This window comes from Panthera leo, chromosome B3 (genome assembly GCF_018350215.1).
Source record: "Panthera leo isolate Ple1 chromosome B3, P.leo_Ple1_pat1.1, whole genome shotgun sequence".
Classification (NCBI taxonomy): Eukaryota; Metazoa; Chordata; class Mammalia; order Carnivora; family Felidae; genus Panthera; species Panthera leo.
The window spans coordinates 98266875-98290702 of NC_056684.1; the positions used below are offsets into that span (position 1 = coordinate 98266875).

Here is a 23828-nt window from a genome sequence, read left to right on the forward strand (position 1 = left end):
TTTCCTGAAATGGATATGCATTGGAATCCTTAGTTTCCAGCCATGGTGGAATAGAACAGTGAAGGGCCTAGGAAAGTGCTCATGTCTCTGGCATTATGCAAAACATCATATATATATATATGCATGTATATATATATATATATATATATATATATACACACACACACACACATACATATATATATACATATATATGTGTATATATATACACACATATATATGTATATATATATGTATGTATATGTATATATACATGTATATGTATATGTGTGTATATATATATATATATATATATATATATATACACATAAAATAAACAAACACTGAGATGGAGAGTGGTAGAATTCCCGTGCTACCCACTGAAGACCACCTGCCTGGCTCCCTTAATGTCATCTCTTTAACAGGACTTTGAGCCTGGGCTCTCGTTTTTGACCAGAAGCCAACGTGAAGAAGGCTCGGTTTGGGGGCCGCTGGGTACCTGTTGGTGTGCGAGTTGTTGTGCATGAACCAGCTCCGGTTATTGTCCACATACATTGCCCAAGCTTTGTCGTCCTTTCCTAACATCACATCCTTCATCACGTCGATGCGAGCCACGCCGAAGGCAGGGTCAGGGTGGTTGTCATAGCGGTCTACAGTTAGCTCCCAGTAGTGGACGCCCTTGGAGAAGCCGGTCTTCCCCAGCACCACCCGGTCATCGTAGCTGCTGCAGGTCACAGTCAGGTTGTCATTGGAGAAGATGATGTCAGAGTGTGCCGAGCCGGGGTCGAAAGCAAACCAGGCCACTGGGAACAAGAGAAGGGAGTGCGGTTACTAAGGCAGACCCAGCGAGCTCTACGCCGCAACACGCTCCTGCGCGGGTGAGGAGTGTCGTGTCCCGTTTTCATGCTGCCATGCAGGAAGGAGGCTTCCGGGGCCAGAGGGGGCCCTGAGTGAGCAGACCGGGGGCATGTCCTGGGAGGTGGCACTGTCTGCACCCAGAAGCAGACGGAGGACACAAGACCGATTCAGCAGGGGTTACCTGACTCAGACTGCACTCCCAACCAGGTGATCCGGGAGTGAGGTGGCATCGATTTTGGAAGGTGCAAGTCCCTTCACCCGGTGACTGGGACAACAGTACACCAGAGACATAAAGGGAGAGGGTGCGCTAAGATGCCTGTGTAACCCTGAGGCGGGGAGGCTAGGATCTACAGTCCTAGATGGAGGAGGGATAAAACACACTGAGTGAAACCAGCAAATATCCCTTCGGCAGAAGTGCTGAAGTCTAGTCATTTTGAAAACTTCCTTAAGCGGTATTGGAAGCTTAAAGGCTGCGAAGCTGTCGGCAACATGAGCTGATGTTCATGAGTGACTGTGACTCGGACTTAAGACAGGTTGCTTTCTTTGTACCTTAAAAATAACAGTTTGCATGTTACTCCTGACCCTAACGTGTAAACTATTTTGCTGGAGCAGCAGGTATTTTGGACATCGGGTGAACACAGAATGACATCTTTGAACACATCATTATGACTCGAGTTCTAAATGCCGCCTACCAATAACACACTCTGGAGAGATGTCATTGCTGATTTACTGAACCTGTGAGCCACCTCACATGCACTTTGGTCTTTGCTATTTGTAACAGAATAAGGTTATTCCATACCTGCCAACAGCTTTTTAATGTCAACTGTTGTCATTCCAAGTGAAAGGCATGGGAGAGAGAAATAGGAAGCAAAATTGACATTGATAAGAAAACAGGTCTCTTTTGATAGGCTAATACCAAAAAAGGACTCAATGTAGGACACTGCAAACATTACAACAGTTGGTCTGACTGGTACCTTTACCCACGTGAGCGCTCATAAAGAGTGCATTGGTGTTTAAGAAAAATGGGGGGAAATGTAACCTTCTTCTAGGCATAAAATTTAGAAGTACATTTTTCCAAGTATTTGAGAAACTTATAATAGGATTTTAATGACAATTAGACAATTTTATTGACATAAAATAAGCTGCCGCCATTTATTTGCTGAAGGAGATTGAGCATGCCAACCACAAAAGTAAAAGATGACAATCACGGTAGGTGTACTTGCCTAATTGAGAGTAAGGTGCAGATTGTGTCTCAAAATTGCATCCTATAAAGAGATACTACACATCAAAGCTATGAAACAGCAACCAGGTTGATAAAAATTATTTGTATACAACGAAAAAGCACCAGCTGAAAAGAATCACCAGAGGCCTGATTCATGAAAAACCAAAGCCCTTTTTATATTTGTTTAGTTTTCTGGATAAAAACTGTTTCTCCTTCTCTTTCAAAACGAAAAGTACATCTTTCTTTTTTCCATTTAACAAATCCTCCTCCAACTGATGCTAAACTATACAGCTTAAATTTTTATCATCTCCCCACGCTCAACCTTTCCCACTAAAATTTCCATTTTAAGAAGGCTTGCTGTTTAAAATGAGAAAAATGTGGGGTGGGAGGGAAGCTAAACAAAATAAAATACAAAATAAAAATGAGAAAAATTCACCCAATTGAAGTGGAGAAACCAACAGATCTTGATAAAACTCTGTTCTATATTACTTGTCCATGCACTTCTAACTCTGGTGATGCAGGAAGGCCTTTGTCGTGACTTGGGCCCAAGTTAAATGACACATATATGTATAAATGAACATGGAATGTAACATGTATGTTAATAAAAGCATCTGATAATTGTTAATAATGACATGAATTAAATGTAGTAAAACAAATTACTTCATCCCCTTCTCAGATCATTTTGTTATATTAGTTCTTCTTACCGAAGGGAGGGGAGGGGGCCCTGGTGGAGGTACTATGGTCTCAGAGACATATTAGAATCACCTGTGGAACTTTTTCACCCCCTCCAAATCTTAGAAGATTTGGATACCCTCTAGCTACTCCATGAGAAACTGGGTTGGGGGGAGGAAGCAGTCTAGTTTTAAAATGTTCAAAGGTATATAAACTATAGTTTCAAGTCATGTTGGGGACTGAACTGGAAAATGCATTTTTGAGGAGCACTAGGGTATCCCCTAGAAAGGATCATTTAATTTTTTTTAAGTCAGTAAGACCCTTATAAAGTAATTTCTAAAACAATCAAATGATGATACACTGAATTCAAATAATTTTAGAATTAAGATAGCAACTTACCATAAAAAAAAGGACTAATGATTAAGTTAAAACACAAAATTGAAAGGTTATGACCTTACTTTTGGTTACTTTATTTTACTACGGGATGAGTTCACAGACAAAAGAATCAAGAATCATCTTCTCCCGACTCATGGCTGATTTTTATGTTTAATTTCCACCATTTATCACTTAAATTCCTATTCATGGGTTAGAGCATAGTGAGTACTGACCACAGGGGTTTGATTAAAGCTGAATCGCCTATCCCACTTTGGAAATAAATCTGTAGAATCCAAATAGGGCTTTTGAAAATTTTAAATGAATCATGCCTTGTGCAAGTCTTTTTCAAAACAAGTTCTCTGAAATCTTTTTACACTATTTAAAACATACCACCATACATTTAAGATTCAACGATACAATGAGCACAATGCTGTGAAATACAGCCATCACATCTCCCCAAATCCACATTTCATTTTATTCTCGAGACAGTACGTGTTACAAAGACTACAACAATATTTCAGTACATTGGACACAGGTGAAAAGAGTTCCATAACAAAGCATGTCTTGAAAGCCAGTAGTGCACAGAAAAACAATAAGAAACATACAAGCACAAAGAAAAAGGTCGTTTTAAAGGGAGCTTGAAGTCCCTGCATCCTTTTTGCACTGTCATGCTGTGGCCTTCTTCATTCCGGGATGTGGGATGAGCAAAAAGAAGAAAATAAAAAACAAAAGAAACCTTTGGAAATGTGAAATGTGCACCACGTGTATCCACGATTACAATATAGTCCTGAAGAGATCAAATAGGTCTGCATCTTAGATGTTTTCGGGTTCTATTTGCTAGACAGAGTTGATTGCACAGTAACGCATGTCTAGCTTCCCTGAAATCAGCCTGAAGCCCTGTCGCAACCTGCTTGGCTGTAGGAAACTTGGGGGAAGCCAGCCTTTTCCATGACTTGGATCTTTGGGCCTTAGGCCAGTTAAGGGTTTCTAATTTGGCTAGTGATGATCCCTCCCCTTCGCTAGGGAAAAAAAATCAGCCATGAGCCAGACCGTCCTACCAGTGAGCACGGGCTTTTGCAGAAAATACTTTCACTTTCTGCTCTCTGGTTTGCCCGTTTTGTAGGATGCATTCTGTTCTTGGTGTGTTTTTACTTTATTTTTCCAATAAAGATCTCTTGAGTCTATGTTTAATCAGACCACTATGAGCTGGATGCACTGATCCAGTCTCCCAGACACAGCTGGTTTCCTGGATACAGCAGGGTTGCAAATCTCCAAACGAAGGCCACAGCCTCCACTCAGCCAGCCTATGCCGTGCGATGCCACTGCATGTGATGACGGAGCGGGTTATCCGTGGCGGTACCAGCTTGTGCAAAAAGAACCATTTTGCTCGTCACTGTCCAATGCCATTGTACATTGACCACAGCTCGATGGTTGGGCCTTACACCACACAAACAAGAACGCCACAAAGCTCCAGCATCCAAATGCTCCTCAGACCGGAAGCAGGCCACAGACATAGAGACTAGCTCATTGCCCTCTCCATGCACATGAATGGCAAGAACAAAACAGGTATTCGGAAGATGCCATCAAGGCACAGAGAGATCAAGGGGAAAGGTCAGACGAGCTCAGCTCACCCGGTGCATTGAGAGACTGCAAAGAGGAATGCAAGCTCAGCTGGTGGGGTGAGGGTCGGAAATCAAAGTAGGATCTCCCGGGAAAGCTGGGTTGTAGATTAAGGGTGGAGGAGAAAGGACTCATTCTACGGAGCGGCAATCTTTCCGAAGGCACTGGAAAAGGGAGTGTCTGTTCTTCTGAATCTGTGTCTAAATGTAAGATCAATGCAAACTAGAGATCAGAAATCTGGTACCTGCCCGTGCACGGTTCCCCAAGACCTGCCTTACCAGTGCATGTGCACAAAGCCTCATCCATCCCGCAGGTGCCACGAGGCATTTACAAAACCAACGTGGCTTGGGGCTAGGAGGGCACTCTCAGCAGCCAGGACTCAAGAGCACGGGACACCTCAAATATCACAGACAATTGCTTTCACTTCTCCCAATTCTCAGTGGTAGAGACAGTATCTTGGAAGGTTCCCTTTTAATTCAATATTTTAGAGTTGAATTTAGAAACTTTAGAGGTAGATTTTACCCATTGATGACCAAGAGTAACACTTTACCCCTTTTGGCTACCTTGGAAGGAAGTTACTACCTGTATAACAATGGCCTCTTAAAGGGTTTTTGTTTAGGAAATGATGATTTTTTTTACCCACTCTTTGCTTTTCCATATTTTTCCCTTTTCTCTCTTATGTATATATTTCCATTTCTGAATGGACGAGATGATTTTTCTTGTGTACTAGCACACAAGACCTGCTCTTGAATAGGATAGGAAGATAGGGCTGAGCAAGTAATCAGGGAAGGAGCCTTACCTTTGTTTCCGAATTAAGATCAGACCCCAGCAATGCCACTTGGACATCTCTGGTTGTCTAATAATAAACAAACTGGGGCAGTGGTAAGGTGCGTTGGTGGCAAAAATGTCTTTATTTTCAGATACTTGGGTATGGCATGAAGGTCACTATTATATTAAATAAAGACTTATTGATTATCCGACCTGGTTTTAGAAGGGCTTATTAGATAGTTTCTCTAAATTGCTAAAATCACTCCTTTCTCTTTTGTCAAACAAGAGCTGGTTCTATGCAGCAGGGTGGTCTGGTCAGAGACAGATATTTTATCAATTGGGGCCTTCTTAGAACATAGTTTGACAATAATAATTTAAGAAATAGACACGGTACAATGGTAATATTCTCTGTCCAAAAACACCAAGCAACCATCTTTTCATTGAAAAAATAATTTTGTTTTTGCGGCCAGAGGATGTTCCTAGGGATACTTTTCTGGTTTGAGTATGTCAGCATGCTTCTCATGTTGAACATACCCTTAGCCTATCAAAATACTATTGTGGACATGTTCAAGCCAAAATAACTGAAGTGTGTGAGTGTGTGTGTGTGTGTGCGCGTGCATGTGCATATAACAAGATCCTATTTGCAAAGCTCAGAATAAGGGGATTGGCTAGTTTCAGTTGAAACTGCCAAGAGTCAGTCGCATTTTAGTTTCTGAATTTACAATATTAAAATTAGCTTTTCGGGCTTTACTCTTATCCTTGGGGAATTTTCTTTTTAAGAAGTATAAAAAGATCCCAGAGAAAAGGAATTGCTATCTATGGAGTTAAGGTGTTGTGTTCCCAATCACAATGTATCAAAATTTCTTCAACCTAAACTTCATATAATTTCAGTGATTTGACGTACGTGGTAATTTCTTGGCTCAAAAATGTTAAATAAGAAATGATTCTGATTCTATAATTGTCTCAAGGGGGAACTAGTCTTTAATGGAAAAATTTTGAAATACAGCACCACAAACTGACATGGGCTTCGTTTAGGAAGAGAAGGCCATATTTATGTCAGTAAAAGATTTTTCATTAACAAGAATTTGCTTGGAAATGTATTTTTCACCAGGTGGTAGCAATCAATTCATTATATTGAAAATACTTGTTGCTTTAAAAATTAAGGGAAAGGATATACAGAGTAAAATGAATTCCAGAGTATATTGAAACTCCAGGTCATCATCTGAAAACCAAGGAAGAGATGTATACTGAATCCAGATCGCAGGGACCATACCCAAGCCATCATGAATCGTACTCACCTTTCCTATTCTCAGTACTGAGTTGGTGATGGCACCATTCTGTGGGGTGGGGGCTGTGAGTAGCTGTGGTCATTCATACAATCAACAACTTGACACTAAAATAGTTATTGCTTTTCTATCCTCTTATGTGGGTCCATTATATTGATGACCCAATTTTCCTTGACTTCTCTCACTCTTGAACTATGCCCTCTCTTCAGGCAAGCTTATTTAATATCCAACCATTCCATCTCTGTCTTTTTCCCCCCCACCAATGGCCTCCCATACTCTTCAGCTGGGCTGATGTTCTCTAAGGAGAGTCTAAAAAAATTTCTTACCTCGTTGTGAAAACTTTCCAAATGAATTACAAGAGAGAGAGTGTTTTCCACCTGATCCCAGCAGGCCTAAACAACAGTGCCCCTTTATGCCCTTCCCCATGGGCACATAGTACAAATGTTTGGTCAGTTGCCTCTAGGTCATCTATGTTACCTGATGTTATCTTAGATTACAGGAGTCTTAGAGGAGGACGCTTCTTTCGGTAACGTCTAAGGAGCAATCATCATGCTTCCCCTTGAGATATCCTGGGTGGAAGAACTCATTGCCTCTGGGCAGCCCCTCTCCAGTTTACAGTTACTGCTTATATTGCTCTGGATATTCCTCTTTGGGATCTTTACTCATCAATCGTAGCATTACTATCTGGGGCCAAGATAGTTTTAGTTCTTCAAGTATTTGAGGGCAGTCAGCAAACCCCTTTAAATCTTCCCTTTTCTGGGCTAAATAGAATCTATTTCCAACCTTTGTTCTATGGTATGGATTTCAAATCTTTACTTTCATTGTCTTGCCCCTCTGGACATATTCAAAAACATGAACCAAAGACAATATGACAATATTGGGAACAGTATTGCCACTCCCCGGTTTAGCCAAATCACACAACTCACAATGAATATACACACAGCTACGCAGGAAGGATGTACATCCTCCTCCCTCACCTCCTCTTGAAAGCACAACTATTGAGATCTGGAGAAAGTTTCTTAGTCATCAGTATTCTATTAGCCAAGACAAATAGGAACAAAGTTAATCTTTTTTTTCCCCCAAAATACATGATATGGAAGCCATGTTTCAGATCATAGCTAATATGCAGGATCATTATTATTATTTTTTATTAAAAATGTTTAATGTTTATTTATTTTTGAGAGAGAGAGAGAGAGAGAGACAGAGAGAGAGAGGGAGAGACAGAGAGAGAAGCAGAGAGAGAGGGAGACACAGAATCCGAAGTGGCTCCAGGCTCTGAGCTGTCAGCACAGAGCCTGATGTGGGGCTTGAACCCACGAACTGTGAGATCCTGACCTGAGCCAAAGGCAAACGCTTAACTGACTGAGCCACCCAGGCACTCCACAGGATCATTACTATTAATTTTTAATGTATATATCACTAGAGAAAGACACGTAGCGCCTTAAAAGATTTTTAATTTCTTGTCATGTTTCATTCTATGCAGTAATCTGTCTGCTGAAGAGTTTTGCTGAGTAAAAACAGTTTATCAGGAAAGACCAATGGAAAGAGCAGTAGAATGTCAGCTGAATACTGTTATGGTAACTCTAGGCACAGCTGAATCTCTGGGGTGGAGACTGTGGTCATAATGGGAATGCATCAAGACACAATTTCCATCAATTCTATCAAAGACCACCATTTTCCTCTTGCCCTTGACTAGACTGTTTTCCCTTCCCACCCAGCATTAGCTGGATTCAGGAGTTGAGGCCTCTGTTTTAAAGAAGCAGTTAAGAATTATCAAAGCAAAGATCAACTGGGGATCACACTTATTATTTAATGACTTTTGGGTTCAAGGTGAAAAAAGAATGTGTAGGTACTGTACTCCTGTTTGGCTTAGTGTTTATACTTTTTGTTGCTGTTGTTCATTAGTTAATATTTACCGAACACCTACCGTGTGGCAGACATTGTATTAAAACTGAGCAGCTATGAAACATGAAGTTGGCAAACTGACCACAGGAAAAATAATAATTTAGAGAAAATCTTCTAGAGGTAGAATTTCTTGACTGATTCCAACATGTACAGAGTACAAAAGATTTCTGTAGTGTGGTAGAATATTTTGGAAATATTTCTCATCAGTCTTTGACGTATTATTTTTGGAATTCAAAGAGGAAAAGCAAACTGACAGGTCTTCCTTATGACAGTGTATGCTAATCCAGTTTCTTTGTGACTGGTAGAATTCTTGGTCATCTTTTTGTCTGGTAGCAAACAGCTTCATAACTTGGACAGCCCTTGGGTGCTGGGCTGACAAGACAGTTATATTTCAAAGCACAGTAAGGCAGAATATGTCAGTAAGAACTGCACAAATGGCATTAAGCATGAGTTTCAGTTCAATTATAAACCATCTGTAAAATAATTTGCCTTCTTTAGGAGACAAAGAAATGAATGAAGGAGGCTGAGATTCCTCAAATGATCTAATAAGCATCCAAAGTCACAATTATGTCCAACTGGCACATAACTTACAATGAAAGGTGGTATTTAAGCTCTCTTAAGTGTGGCATTAATTGCAACTGGGAAGTGAGAAGCAAATACGTTTTGAAAAATTCCTTCTAAGGGAAGAAATGAAATAGTCTCTTACCACTCCTGGGACAATTGCGTACTTTGTCATCAAATCTCCACTCCAATTTAGAATTATATCATGGAGCTATTTATAAGTAACTACCACCAGAAGAACCAAAAATTCCTATATTTCAAATAGATACAAAAGATCCCAAAGGACTAAACTGCTCTCCAGAGTGTCAACTGCAAAGCATATTCCCCAAAACCAAAGACAGGGTCTGGATCCAATTCAGTTCTATGGAAAAATTCAGCAAATTCCCTGGGATATCATGCATGTTGTCAACATTGAGAGGAACAAGGTATCTCTCTTTTCTGGGTTCTGAAACCTATCATGCTTCTCACTTTGGATTTTGTAATATCGACCCGAATTTGTTCAAGTATGATTTACCTACCTTGAGGATTTTGTCCTGGAAATGCACATTCTTCTAACTAAATAATGTTTTGGGAGCTCTGATGCTTTGAGTGAGGAGAAATAAAGCAGAGGCATAGGAAAAAATGTCTCCAGTGGACAATATACTTCTCCCTATATGACCCTTTATCAACTATTTTCTATTATTGTTGAATTCTCAGTATCATAGGCAGATCTTTAAGACCTATTAAGACCCTTGGAGGAGGGGGGAGGTGTCTATGCCTGTTCATAGCATTTTCTGAAACAATTAACAGATTTCACAAGTACTTTTGAAGACAGAAACCATATAAGAAAACCAGGGGTACAGATTGTAAAGAACTTATAGGTTATCTGCTCTAAGTCTCTAGTTTTGGAGACAAAAACAAAAACAAAACCACCCCCCTAAACCAAGAAGCCTCCCCACCCCCCTTCCCAAATACAACAACCACAAAGCAAAAACCCCTAAAGTCCAGAGAAGTTAAGGGACACATCCCAAGTCACACTGCCAGTTGTGGTAGGACATGATAGGGACCTAGGCAGGATCAATTCTTGGGGAATAATACCTTGGGAGTGACAAGGCCATTGTTTCTCTTTTGTGCCTTGGAAATGCACAAAAAGGTAAAGTCTATGCCACAGGCCATGGGCACATGCCAGTGGTCTCAGAGGTGGCCAGGCTTTGTGCAGATGAACCTAATATATCATTCTCCAAATCCTGCACCATACTGTGTGAGGGTGAATCTTTCTTCTCTAAACGGAGCAGTTTTGGGGACTGGGGTGGTTAGGGATTGAAAGGCAAACACATCATCCTCCCCTTCGGGATTTTGGTCATGGGGAGTGGGTGAGCAGAGAGTTTCCTGTTGTTGTTCTTCTGAGATCAGATGAGGGTCCTTTTCCCTCACAAGGTTACAGCTTCTCTGGGGTGGAGGGGGGCCGGCGGTTCAAGACATCAGGATTTAAGAGTGCAGTACTTACATTGGTCCAAAGTCACTATAAAATATCTTCAAAGAGATTCTGGACAGATGCATCTGGGGCTACTCTGGGGTCATATTCTATTTCTACCACTGAATATTCTTTGGATTATTTCCTTTAATGTGCAGGAGAAGGAGCTATCACATTAGAAGGGGGAATATGATGCTAACAATCCAATGCGGGGGCGGGGGGATAGACATTTTGATGTTATGAATAACATCTTCTATGCCCTCTTTTAGAAAGCATTTTCTAAGATGTAATTTTAAGAATCTTAACCCTTTCATTATCATTACACAAGACAATCCTGAAAAGTGTTGAGGAAATGGCTCCTGTGGACATTCAGCTAAGAAAATGCTGGAGAGCATCCTCTAAAGACTGAATCTCTATCACTATTTACCTTCTCTCTAGTTTTCTCACAATTGAAATCTGGAGGGTTGAGAGCTTTTGTCAAGAAATGGCTCTGTGGTTTCAACCGCACAAGAGCTCCAAGACCCAGACCTCATTTGGTAGGATCTTTCAAGGACCTTGAAAAGGTGACTCTGACATTCCTTTTTTTCCCCCAAGCAGCGACCTGTCACTGCCAGCCAAGAGCATACTCTAGTACCAACAGAGGAGAAGGGCCTCTCTAGGGAAGCACTCACTCCGGGGAGGAAAGAGGGGGGAGCTAGTGGAAATGCAGAGACAGAAGAAAAGGACAGGACTTGAGTAGGAGCTTGGATATGACGTTGGAAAGGACAGCCTCTTCACACCTCCTTCTTAAAGGACGAATGTTATTTTTTTCACCAAAATTCTAACATGACTGTTTGAAAGTGTTAAAGTCCATTTCTGGCTGGGATTTCTGGATGAATACATGAGACAGCTATGCAATGCTGTTGCATTTTGACAAGATGTTTCACACACTTAGCAAACAGATTTAGGATAGGGTTCCCTCTTTCCTCCCTTTTGGTTGAGCGCAAATAGCACTGTTCTAATGTCAGCACCAGAGTGCACTACACTGGGCATTGCAGGCCGAAGGCCCGGGTTTGACATATCACTTAACCTCTGGAAGGCTCAGTTTTCCCAAATGCAGTGTGAGATAATAATGCTAATACTTCCTCCTAGAGTGTGGTAGGATTCCAGTCCTTGGTATCTGTGAATACATTACCTTACTGTCAAAAAGAACTTCACAGATATCATTACATTAGGGATTTTGAGATGGAGAGATTATCCAGATGGGCCCAAGATAATCACAGGGCTCCTTATAAAAGGGAAACAGGAGGTTCAGAGTCAGGAAGAGATTCAAAGATGCTACACTGCTAGCTTTGCAGATGGGGGAAGGGGCCAGGAACCAAGGAATACAGGTGGCTTCTAGAAGCTGGAAAAGGAGAGAGAACAGATTGTCCTCTAGAACTACCTGAAGGAATGCATCTCTGCTGTGAAATCCACTTAGGATTCTGACTTCCAGAACTGTAAGGTCATAAATGTGTGCTGTTTTAAGCTACTAAGAGTGTAGTGATTTGTTAGAGCAGCAACAGGGAATTAATACACAGGGTAAATCTGGAATATTGCAGCAACAGAACAGAAGAAGGGTTTAGACATTACATTAGCAGTGGGCACGAAGGTGTAGTCTGGAATCTAAATAGCTGTCTTAGAGTGAACAGAAAAAAATTCCTAGTTTTTCCTCAGAAGCTTAGAATGAAACATAGAATGGATAGTTTTTATACAATTCCTCCACTGGATTTCAGTCTCCTAAAAATACTTGCTGGCTGTCGTGTTGCTGTCATTTTTCATGGACTCTTTTACTGGACAATGTAGAAATGAGGCAGTTTATTGCAATAGTTTTCTCAGTGTATTTTGTACTGTGATCCCATAAAGCCTTCTGACAGACACCTAATGCTCATTATGAAGGGTTCCAGGTAATGTACTTTTAAATGTTAGATGGAAATATTTTTAAAATTCATGTATGCTTTCTTCCTTAATCAGAACCCAAGCCACAGAATGCTCTCTTTTGACTCCCCCCTCCTCTGGGTCTGTTCTCAGTTTTCTGTTACCTTCCCTGATCACCAACCCTTGTCTCTTCTAATGTGAAGATCCTAGTCTGCTGTGGTCTTCCCAGCTGGGTCAAGGAGCTCTCGGACTTGTGTGTAAAGTAAGAGTAAGCAAGAACTGAGGGAGACCAGGGGCCCTGCTGTAAAGACACAGGAGTGTCTACGCCTGAACTTTGTTGCCCGCCCCCCCCCAACCTTTTTTTTTTTTTGCCAGTAAGAGGTCATTGTCACTTCTTGATTGTAAGATGACCATCTAGATTTCAGGGTGGATATCTTAGTTCTAGAAAGGTGAGATACCATAGTTTTCAGGCACTCTTGAGTCAGGTGCCATGGAGTTCAGGAGGGAGGAGGGGTGGAGCCTATAAACTCCAGGGCAGGGGCCATGTCTCATGCATCTTTGTGACTCTGGGCCCAGCACAGTGCCTGACAAAATTGAGGTGCTCAATTAATGCTTTTGAATGAGTGAGGTTTCTTTATCGTAGCCAGCTCAAGGCAGACTTTGAAGTTTTTGCCTTGCATACAGTTATTCCCTGTGTTTGGATTTCTGTCTCTCTACTCTCTGGGAAGTCTTCTCTCCTTTTTAGATTATATTCATTTTCCCTGCAATATGTTGTAACATATTCCATGTAGCTCTTAGATGTAAAACAATTGAGATATTATTTCCATGAAAATATAAATTTCAAAAGCCCTGTTTGAGAAACACTTACTTTTAGGGGGCTGCTTGTTAGTTGAAATTAAACTCCAAATAGAAGTAAGGTGATTTTAAAAAACGGAATGGCTCATACATTTCTGGTGTAAAATCTATCTGGAAAGCAATTTAGAAACACAGATCAAGGGCCTTAAAAATGTTCCTACTCCTTAGTTCAATAATTCTAATTCTAAGAATTTGTCTAAGGAAGATAATCTTTTTACACAAAGATTTGTGTTGGAGAGTATATACTGAGTAAAGAGTGCCACCCTTCATGTTCTAATTTCCCCGAAGGACTCCCACCTATGCTCAGACTGTGTGAAGCAATTCGCTCGCAATTCTCTCCTCTGAGAGGTGGGTCAGAGAGAGACCCTCTCATTTCAGCCAGTTAATAGTTATTTGAGCCCCAGGAATGTTACCTTCGGTCTATTTCATTTTCTCTCCAGATTAAAGAAAAAGAAAAAGGTAAGTCTGTTTAGTTAGGTAAAGGGAAAATAGGGAAACATCAATAGGAGGTTTTCCTATTCTGTTCTCAGCCTTGCCTAGAAAATTTTTTTTGTTTCAGGAGGAGTCTCCCACACAGAATAAGCCCCAGAACTCTAGTAGGAACAAGGCCCTATTACATAATGGCTACTCTTTTGCAGCTGGTTTCAAAGACTGTGACACAGCCATGGTGGCTATTAAATGGGTTACTTTAAAAATATATACAACTGGGGTTGTGGTCCTTATTTTAAAATTTCATAAAGATTCTTAATTGCTTACAGTTATATTTCTTCTTCAGTCAGGGGGTAATTTGGTTTAGATCTGCAACTGGCTTTATTTGCATGGCTGTTTTAGGTATATTTCCAAGAACTCTGCTTTCAGGGAACTAACCACATTTGAATTCATCCAATAATGCATTTTCCTTTCCTTGTCTCTTTTAATAACACATTCTTTATCATTTCCATTGAATTACATTATTTTCATTGTTTTCCTGATGAAATCCCCCCCCCCCCCCCCGCCGTATACAAATTATGTCTTCCTACTAGTCCTTTTTCCTTCCTTCGCAGGGTTTATAATAACTTGTATGTACATAACTAGCCGTGTGTTTGTGTTTTTCAGGACCATCTCTCTTCCTAGACTGTAAGCTCATGAAAGCAGGGACGACATCTACTCAACCCTCTAAACTCACAGCGTAACAGACAGTGAACATTTACCAAACACTGCCCAATAAATACACAGAATTGCTGTCAGAAAAAATGGTCAGCATTTCTAACAATGTGGACATGTGATCTCCCCTGCATAATGTTACCTGTAAGTCAGCAGATGGTTTTATGACAGTTTGAACAGTATAAGTGATAAGTGATTTAAACCTCGGACTAAATGCATGTAAATACAAGTCAGACTTGCTATCACATATGAAATAATACCCTTCTGTAATACAGATTTTTGTTTTGAAACTTGGAAAGGGGTTAGCTCTTGCTACGAAGACCGCACAAGATTTGTTACAATAGAAAGCCAAAATGAACCACCACATCACCCCCAATAGCAGCAAAGAAAAAAAATGTTTTCCAAAGCAAACCTTTCCAGGAGCTGTAGGAAGTAAGATTAATAGAGGATAATATAAGTTCAGTTAATGTATTGATCTCTGTCAATGGCATTTTTCTCACTGATTTCTAAAAAAAAAAACAATATATATATGTGTGTGTATATATATATACATATACATACACACACATATATATATATATATCTACATATGACTCTTTAATTCTCTAGGTTTTCTCTATCATTACAAGGTTGATCAAATCTTTTTTTTTCTCTTTAATTGGCCATTCATGATATTTTTTTTCTTGCTTTCTAAACCTTGTCTCACCATTTGAATGGATTAGAATGAGGGAGAAACAAATAGAACAAACCAAAGTTATGGAGAAAGTATGTGTGTGAACTTTATTTCATCATGAGAAAATCACTTCTGGGCAGTAACAGAGAATACTGATATCTACAAGATGATAAGGTTTTCTTTGTATTTAGATACATACCTTATATTTGTACACAATATATAAAATTCATGGAGGAAATTAATTTCTACAGTACAGTTTCTTTGTTGGAAGAGGACTTGTTCCGTTAGTTTCTTTTAGAAAATGACCCCCAGTTCTGTGACGGGGATCGCAGTTCCAATCCTGGAATTTATTAGACACCATAATCTTATGAACATTAAGAGAAACTGAGAAACTACATCCTCCTGCAGGATGAAAAGAGAAACGTGAATGCTCAAGCTGCTATGCTAATAACTGATTTTAGCAGAAGAATATGATTTCCATGATGGATTATGAGTAGAAATAGGAGGTCTCATGACACATATTAGCAACATTGCTGCAAACTGGCTCCCTGCTCTGATGGCATGCACTTCACTCTTCAATCAAACCGCCTTGTACGCCTGGTACGCACGTGGGAAACGAGGCCATCATCAGGAAGGGCCTTCTGCCCTGCATCGAGGCAACTCTTGAGGGCTTTAGCATTTAGCATGGTGCTTTGGGAAAAGAGGCAACTGCTCTCAAGCGGATAGGTCATCCCAGAGAGAAGTTGCTAACGTGATCATTTGGGAGGCTGCCGCTGCCACATCCCCATAACCCGACGGGAATAGGTCACGCGTCCATTTTCCCTTTAGCGAATCCTTCTCTTCGAATACCGTCCCTCACAGACTTACCCCTGCTCCCCAGGCACGGTTTGTATGGCTAGGGACCTGCCAACCTTGCTGTGGGATTTGAAGTTGTGCTTGTTTTTAACCATGTGAACCATTTTAAGGGTGGCTGGCACATGCCAAGGTCTGTGGGACGTGGGAAAAAAACACCACCACAGTTCTTTTAGCTAACATCTTGAATTTGAACAAAATCAACATAATTATAGTTCTGCAGATGGAGGTCATGGGGGAATGCCGGTGGGGGGTCACTTCTGTGATTAAAATGACACCCAGGGGGTCTGAAAATGCTTTGGCACCAACCACAAATACCTCTTCATAGGTTTAATTTCTTGTGCTGTGATTGCTTTTAAAATGAAAATGTTAAAAGCCTCAGAGGTTATACCCGGTCATCAAATTCAAGCCCCTCTTCCGAGGGGAATGGCTTGCCTTTGATGGCCAAACTATTTACAGTACAGCCAAGAAGCGAGTGTTCGCTAGAGAGTGACCTTGTGTGGTGGCCCTAAGGTGGCCTGACCAAGCCTAGAGGGACGGGCAAAGGTGAAAATGGCGAGGTAATGCGGAGTTGCTGGTCACTTCCTGTTTGGTGCCCACAGGAAGCCTCAGTCCAGGCGCTGCCGGCCTCGGCTTTGGGTGAGATGGAAGCGGTCCGTGCTGGGGAAGCCAGGAGTGGCCAACAGGCCCTCTCTGAACAGCTCTAGCACCCACACCCACTGGAAACATGTTCAGTCACACAAATCCACAGCTGGAAAGAACCTCGGTCCCACCCTCAGAAACAAGCAAGCACTACAAAGCAATTTAGAATCATCTGGGCAAAACTGGCAAGTGATGTGTATCGTGGAGAATGGGAGCCTGCCCTAGAGCCTAGATACATTTGTGTCACACACCGGGGGGGACATTCAGGCCTTCATTTTTCAGCTTCTTCAACTGCAGCTTATTTAGAATGTTATCAAAGGAAGCCGACGCCCCAGGCCATTTGAACTGCTGCTGTGGACTCTTTGGTTTGATCACATCCACATACCATGGGCTCTCTAACGGCAGGAGAGGAACAGCGGCCTTGTGCCAGAATGCAGAGCAAGTCATGGAAACACTTGAGAATGTGGGCAGTGGTGGGGTTACCTCCGGGCTTGTCAGCCATTTTAGATGCCTCGAAGTTCTCGCTCTGAGGGATACTGCTGAAGGGCCTTACCCTCAGACGTTTGGAGGACCAGGGTCTTGCTGTACTGGCTGACTCCTGTTTTGTTGAAGGCCTTGATGCGAGCGTTGTATGTGCTGTTGAAGTGAAGACCGTCCACGGTGCACATCGTCTCCTTTCCAACATACACTTCCTGAGGGTCAACAAATAACAGGCCACCGTTTAACGCCATCTCCCGTGAGGGGTTGGGGAGGCACTGTCGCTCAGAGGTTAGGAGCAGGCATTTTAGTGTCAGCCTGATCTGGTTCAAATCCTGTGAGATCCTAAGCCATTTAATTGACCTCGTTTCGTCTCAGTTTCCTCATCTGTAAAACGGGGACAGTAATGCCCACTTTATGAGGTTGCTATATGAGCATATATGGAGGTCATGTGTGCAAATTGACACAGTGCCTTACATTTAGCATGGGCCTCACACCTTAATGAATGCCACTTACTAGTGGCTAGGGCTTAAAAAATTAAAACTGGGTGCTTTAGTTAGCATTATGCATACTATTATTAACTTGGCGTTTATAAATATGTTATACCTACCGAGCTCTTTATCCTTCCGTGAGATTTTTAAAAACTGGTTTGAAAACATGAGGGTGGTCTCTGCTATGTTTATAACTCCACTGGTAATTTCAGAAACTGTCACAAAGACTACCCTCAAAGTCACAGGAATATCGGTTTTATCGTGGTACAGAGGGAAGGGGGAGGAAACAGGGGCTGGAGGAAGAATGACATTTCAAAGGCTTAAAATAAATCGTAGCATAATGCATCTTTAGCATAGGTTAGGCATGTGCCTCCCTCTTTAGCTGTATGCTTTGCAACATTATGCTGATGTAATGAGTAAAAATAATTTGTATTCCAAGCACAGCCTTAAAATGACGACTGTCTGGTGGGATACTAACACGACTGGGGTTGGGGATCCTGGCATGCTGAGAATTGCATACGGGTTGTCTAACTGACTCTTAACAAAAATGCATAAGGTACATGTTAATATTATCCTCATTTTCCAAATGAGGGGGTCCCGAGGGCTCAACGAGGTGAGAAATGGGCAGTCACACAGCTAAATGGTGGAGTCCGGATATGGGTGCACGCAGTCTGACCCCAGAGCTTACAGCACTGCATCCGCTTTCTCTGAAGAAGCGTAGGGCAGTTTCTACTCAGAGACTCCATCATCCATCTTTAATGGTTCAAGGAGAACACAAGCCTCAGTTGAAGGGCAGGCAGGCCCTGCCAGGATGGTCTGGCTCTAGGAGACATGGGGAAGCTTGGCCTGAGACCCCATGGTGGGCTCTCTGAGGTGGTCAGTGGCCTTGGTTGACAAGTAGCAGGTTCTCTGCTTACCCGAAACTGACCACCGTTGCCGTCATCCAGCTCCAGAATGTAGCCTTCGGCAGGCACCGTGGACAGAGGTGGCTGTTTCCAGGATAGTGTGGCGCTGTTGTTGTGAGTGCAACACTCCTCCAGCTGCAGGATGGGGGTTGCTGGGACTGGAGAGGAAGCTAAACAGAAATTAGTGTGACCCTGGTTTCTGTTGAGCTGCAAACATTTCGGTGTCTCAGAATGTTAACATCCCCCTGATCAACACGTGGCTCCACTAAGTAGCTGGCCCAGGGACGACCTGAACTGGATCCCTTCCGGAGTCTCCAGGAGTGGGGATGGTTCCTGAGCTGCCGTGCTGCCTTCTCCCAAGCTGGTGGTGGGGCTTCCTACCTTAACTGGAGGGGAGACAACTGCTCTGTTCTCGCCCCCTTGAGGACTGAAGACATCATCCCCAAGGGACACGTTTTACATGGGGGATGGGTTTCCGGTCCAGACCGCTAAAGTCTATTTAACTCACAACATGGCTGAAAATTTTATCATAAAATTTATTCTGTGCCTTGACCCCCCAGTTTATAAACTTGGAACTGCCTTCCGAGCAGTAGCTCTGAAACCATCGTCCTTCTAAGGTTCTATCCTTTTTTTTTTTTTTTTTTGTTTTTAAACCAGTGATTCTACTCAAGTCTTGTGTGCATTAAGTAGTTATAACACTGGCTTTTGAAAATTTGGTGCCAAGTGACACAAAAACAGTGATTTTTGCCATTTCGAAACTTCTGAGGAACTTGACCTCATTCTTTCAAGGTAGCTACGCTAGCTCAAGTTCACTCTTTCCGCGGGCGTAGAACCGCCAACTGTGAGCCTGGAGAGTAGTATGGGAGCAGAAGGGGCCTGGCAGGGGAGGGTCAAGGTGTCCTCGTGACTTTGTGAGAATCTGCCACAGTATTACTAGTCACAACATGCCCCTGTCCCCATTTTGAGCCGAGAGTCTTTTCTATTACTTAAAACTGCAGAGTGGTTGAGGCTTCAGACACAAAGACGTGGAAATGTTAGGTAACACATAATCCCAGTTCCTAATATATAAACTCAGTATATGTATTTGGAAACAATGTTTTTATGAACTGCTTCAAATATTTTTCAGCAACAAAACATTAATCTTTAAAGCACTTTAACAATAGGAGGGAACAGTTTGGACCACACCCAGGGACATTTAAGCGAACAAATGTTAATTGTACAGCACCTGGTATGCTGTACCAAGATTGGACTCTGTGTCACACATTGAGTTACACGCTCCCTGCCATCACCTCAACCAAAAAGATCAAAAAGATGGCTTATTTAATAGCAGTTTAAGAAGCAGGTTCTATGGTAGACAACGTAGAAAACACAGGCAGTGACCATAACACAAGAAATGGGAAGGTGAGGCAGGTCAATTATATGTAAGAAAAGACTGTGATACAATAAAACCATGCCTGAGTGACTAGGTCAAACATAATTAAACCAAAATTATGAGCAGTTAATGGAGGTGGTGAGTTTAGGAAGGGAAATCACGTTTCAGGTTTCAATGGCATGGAGTTCGGTTGGTCTTAGGAGAGACCAGTGGCTTCTGCAGCCTTGGAGGTCCCAGAACATCTGGAAATGGAGGAGAGGAAATGAATTCATTGCCTTGTTCAAGAAATAGACTACAGGACTGGATGGGAAGGGGAGGAGAGAAAAGATGTAACTCCTCATGATCATCTACATATAAACAGGCATCACCTAACAGTTGTAATTGGAGGGCTAGCTTTAGGTTATCATGTATTAGGGAGCTACTTTGTCATTAAAAGGTTTTTGTTTATAAAAACAATAAATTTTAACATATTAACAGTGGAGTAGATTATAATAAGTTTGAGCAACCTGTTCTTCAAAGGGCTTCTAGAGACATGGAATGATTCTCCCCAGGGATATTTGCTGTCAGTTATCCTCATTAATCAGCGCCTACCATAAAATAATTCCTTGGACTTTCTTTATTTCATTAGCTGCCCTATCAGTGTTCATTTTCCCTTTGTTCATGTTTCAGGCAGCTTACATTTCATCAATTTTCAAATCAAAGAGTAACATCACAAGATGGTTTCAACTTGAATCATGCAAATGCTTGCAATGTCTCTGATAAGAAACTCAGATTTCCTTGTATAGGCATAGGTATAATTAACAGATTAATTGAAACACATGGTGTCACGTGTAATTAAAACATGGGAACTTCATTTGTAATCCTCAGCGGATACACTTTAAAAGACCAGAAAGATAATAAAAAGTCTAACCAGTCACTAATCTTTAGATTTTAATATTGTCCAGATTTAAACAAATAAGCACACAAAAGATCAAGCTGAGGAAGAGAAGGAGGGAGGGAGGGAGAGGGAGGAGAGAGAGAGAGGAAAATGAAGGACCACAGAAACATTTGCATGTCTACATCTATTTCTCGATGTGCTTCAAATTATTTTTTCTGTTTCCTTATTTACTCCAAAGTGATGTTGCCTATAAAAGGCAAATGTGACAAAATTACAGCCTCATTAGTAAAGACTAAGGCTGACATTTTAGCAAAACGGATTTTATAGTGGGTGTTATATTACCCTATTTCACTTTATTAGGTATAAAACAAATGGTCTATAAGAATCCAAAGTATTTTCAAATTAACTTATTATTTGTGTTTTGGAAATGGATAGCATCACGGTTCCTGGGTGAACTCTAAGAAAAGTTTTATTTTATTAAAAATGCGTCACTGGGCTGCTGTAGCCATCTCAATCTTAACACTTTCATGATCATTCTTGGATGTTTATGTTTTTCCTAGAGAACTAGTTTCCCCTGCCCTGATCAGAAGACTAGTGCTTAGCATTTTTGTTAACCATAAAACGAAGTCTCTGGCTAAAAATTCTCTTCTTAGTTACAAGGAACAGCTATTCTTACTGACCTCCTTGAAGGGGACCTCCTTGAGCCTGGGCTCAAAATGAAATTCTGCAACAGTGTCTTCTTAAAGTTTTCAAATAGCCATTCTGGTTCAGATTATAGCTTAGTTTTTTTTTTTTTTTATAATCATTTTTTTTTTCCAGATCCTTCAGATTGTGAACACTCACAACTAGGCAGAATTCCTCTGTGAAAGGTCATAGGACTATGATGAGGACATGTGAGGACATATGGCCTCCCGCACTGGACATGAAAAATAATGGCAGGGGCTGCTTTTCGAGCACTTACTGAATGCCCGAAAGTGTGGTGAGAGGCTTTCCATGTAGTCACTCGTGTAATTTTCACAGCACCCCAACAGTAATGGGTACCATTATTATGTCTATTGTGTAGAAGAGGAAACTGAAACACAGAAAGTTTTCATGACTCCTACCTAAGTGGGAAAGCCAGGATTTGAAGCCAAGCAGACTGGCTCCAGGGGCTGTATGTTTAAATTGTACTACACCGGTGTGTAGTAATAGTGTACTACAGGGAAGTCCCCAGCCTAATTCCAGGAGGAATGTCTCTTTTTGCTTCCTGTAACATCCATGAGAAAGTTCCCCAAGACTTGCTGGTATAATTAAGGAAATATTTCACCACACATAGCATAATGTAGCAGTTGGTCAAATGTCTATGTTGTTCATCTGAAACTAATGTAACATTGTGTGTCAACTATACTTGAAAAAATTGCAGGAAGAAAGAAACAAAGAAAGGAAGGAAGGAAGGAAGGAAGGAAGAAAGAAAGAAAGAAAGGAAGAAAGAAAGAAAGAAAGAAAGGAAGGAAGGAAGAAAAGAAAAATATTTCACCATAAGAGCTACAGTGGTTGGGAATGCAAGTCTACTGAATCATCTTGTCTGAATGTCCTTGGTGGACCGTCACTCCTTTTTACGGTAGCTGAACTATACGAGTGGCATCTGAGTAAAATATAGACTTTAGAGGGACAACAAACCATTTCTGCAAAGCTCTCATTCGTACACTGTTAAAGAGAAATGTGAACGTAGGTTTTGAGGACAAGCATTTCAGGCCTCCAAACCATGAACAGATCACATGCATGAACAAATTACATGTGAGTCAGCATTTGTGCTCAACCCTATCCCCACCAAACAAACCTCTAGGTGTTCTTTCTCCATGATTTATAAGAGGGTCTGTTCACATCACACTGACCCTGCCCATGACCTTGGTGCATAATCAAGGCTTTTACATTCAACATGAGTTAATGAAGACAAATGTGTTCTTAGGTGAGAAGAGGCACTTAAGGGATTAGCAGCCATCGCTCTAAGTGCTAAAAAGGCTTGGAAAACATTAGGTCACTGTGTTATCCTGGTTCAGAATGAACATGCTGGCATTTCATTTTAGTACTGACTCATGAACCTTGGGATACCTTGTACACTTAAAACAATTCTGGGCTAATATTTTTCTGGAGATGTTTGAATAAAGAAGGTTCTGGCATTCTCCACTTAGATTTCTTTCTTTCTTTCTTTCTTTCTTTCTTTCTTTCTTTCTTTCTTTTCTTTTCTTTTTATTTATTTTTGAGACAGAGAGAGACAGAGCATGAACGGGGGAGGGTCAGAGAGAGAGGGAGACACAGACTGTGAAGCAGGCTCCAGGCTCTGAGCTGTCAGCACAGAGCCCGATGCAGGGCTCGAACCCACAGACTGTGAGATCATGACCTAAGCCAAAGTCGGAAGCTCAACCGACTGAGTCACCCAGGAGCCCCTCCACTTAGATTTCAATTGCTTGAGGGAGATGTAGAATAAGAAAGAGCAGATCAGTTAAATCCTTGGCTACGAGAATAATTTTAGGCAGTGCATTCTTGCTGAATAGTTGCTGGCCTAATTAGAAACATTTAAAAACCAGCAACACACCTATCTTGGATATCAAGGGACAAAAAGGCATCTGAGATGAAATCTCAAAACCAGAGAGATGCTAACATTTTTAGTCAAGGAATAAACAGATATTTTTGTTGTCAATTTGAGTCATAAGTTTAAATGCATATTTTAAGTAGCTTTGAAGATCTTTTAACTTTCTACTGTAATCCACTTAGTACTATTAGAAAACATATTAGTAAGTACACGTACTGTATCAATGGTCAGATTACTTTAGCACCATTCTCAATGCTATTTAAATTTTGGCCATTTGTGCATGGATTCTGGGGTACAGTTTCTTGAGATATTTTTACTGACAAGCTGTGAAAGTGCAGTTTATTAAACTGACCAAGAAGAGCCTAAGGGAAAAA

At 41.3% G+C, this 23828-nt stretch overlaps 1 protein-coding gene across 2 annotated transcripts in view; it reads right to left on the minus strand.

Annotated features, from left to right (window-relative positions):
- The window catches only part of TRIM9 (tripartite motif containing 9), a 110908-nt gene that overhangs the window by 6274 nt on the left and 80806 nt on the right, over window positions 1–23828 (minus strand). For both annotated transcript variants that reach the window (XM_042943201.1, XM_042943200.1), the window contains exons 6-8: window positions 18646–18803; window positions 17314–17452; window positions 479–782 (exon numbers count right to left, since the gene is read on the minus strand). In XM_042943201.1, the coding sequence (XP_042799135.1) occupies window positions 479–782; window positions 17314–17452; window positions 18646–18803 (601 nt within the window). The remainder of the gene's footprint in view (window positions 1–478; window positions 783–17313; window positions 17453–18645; window positions 18804–23828) is intronic.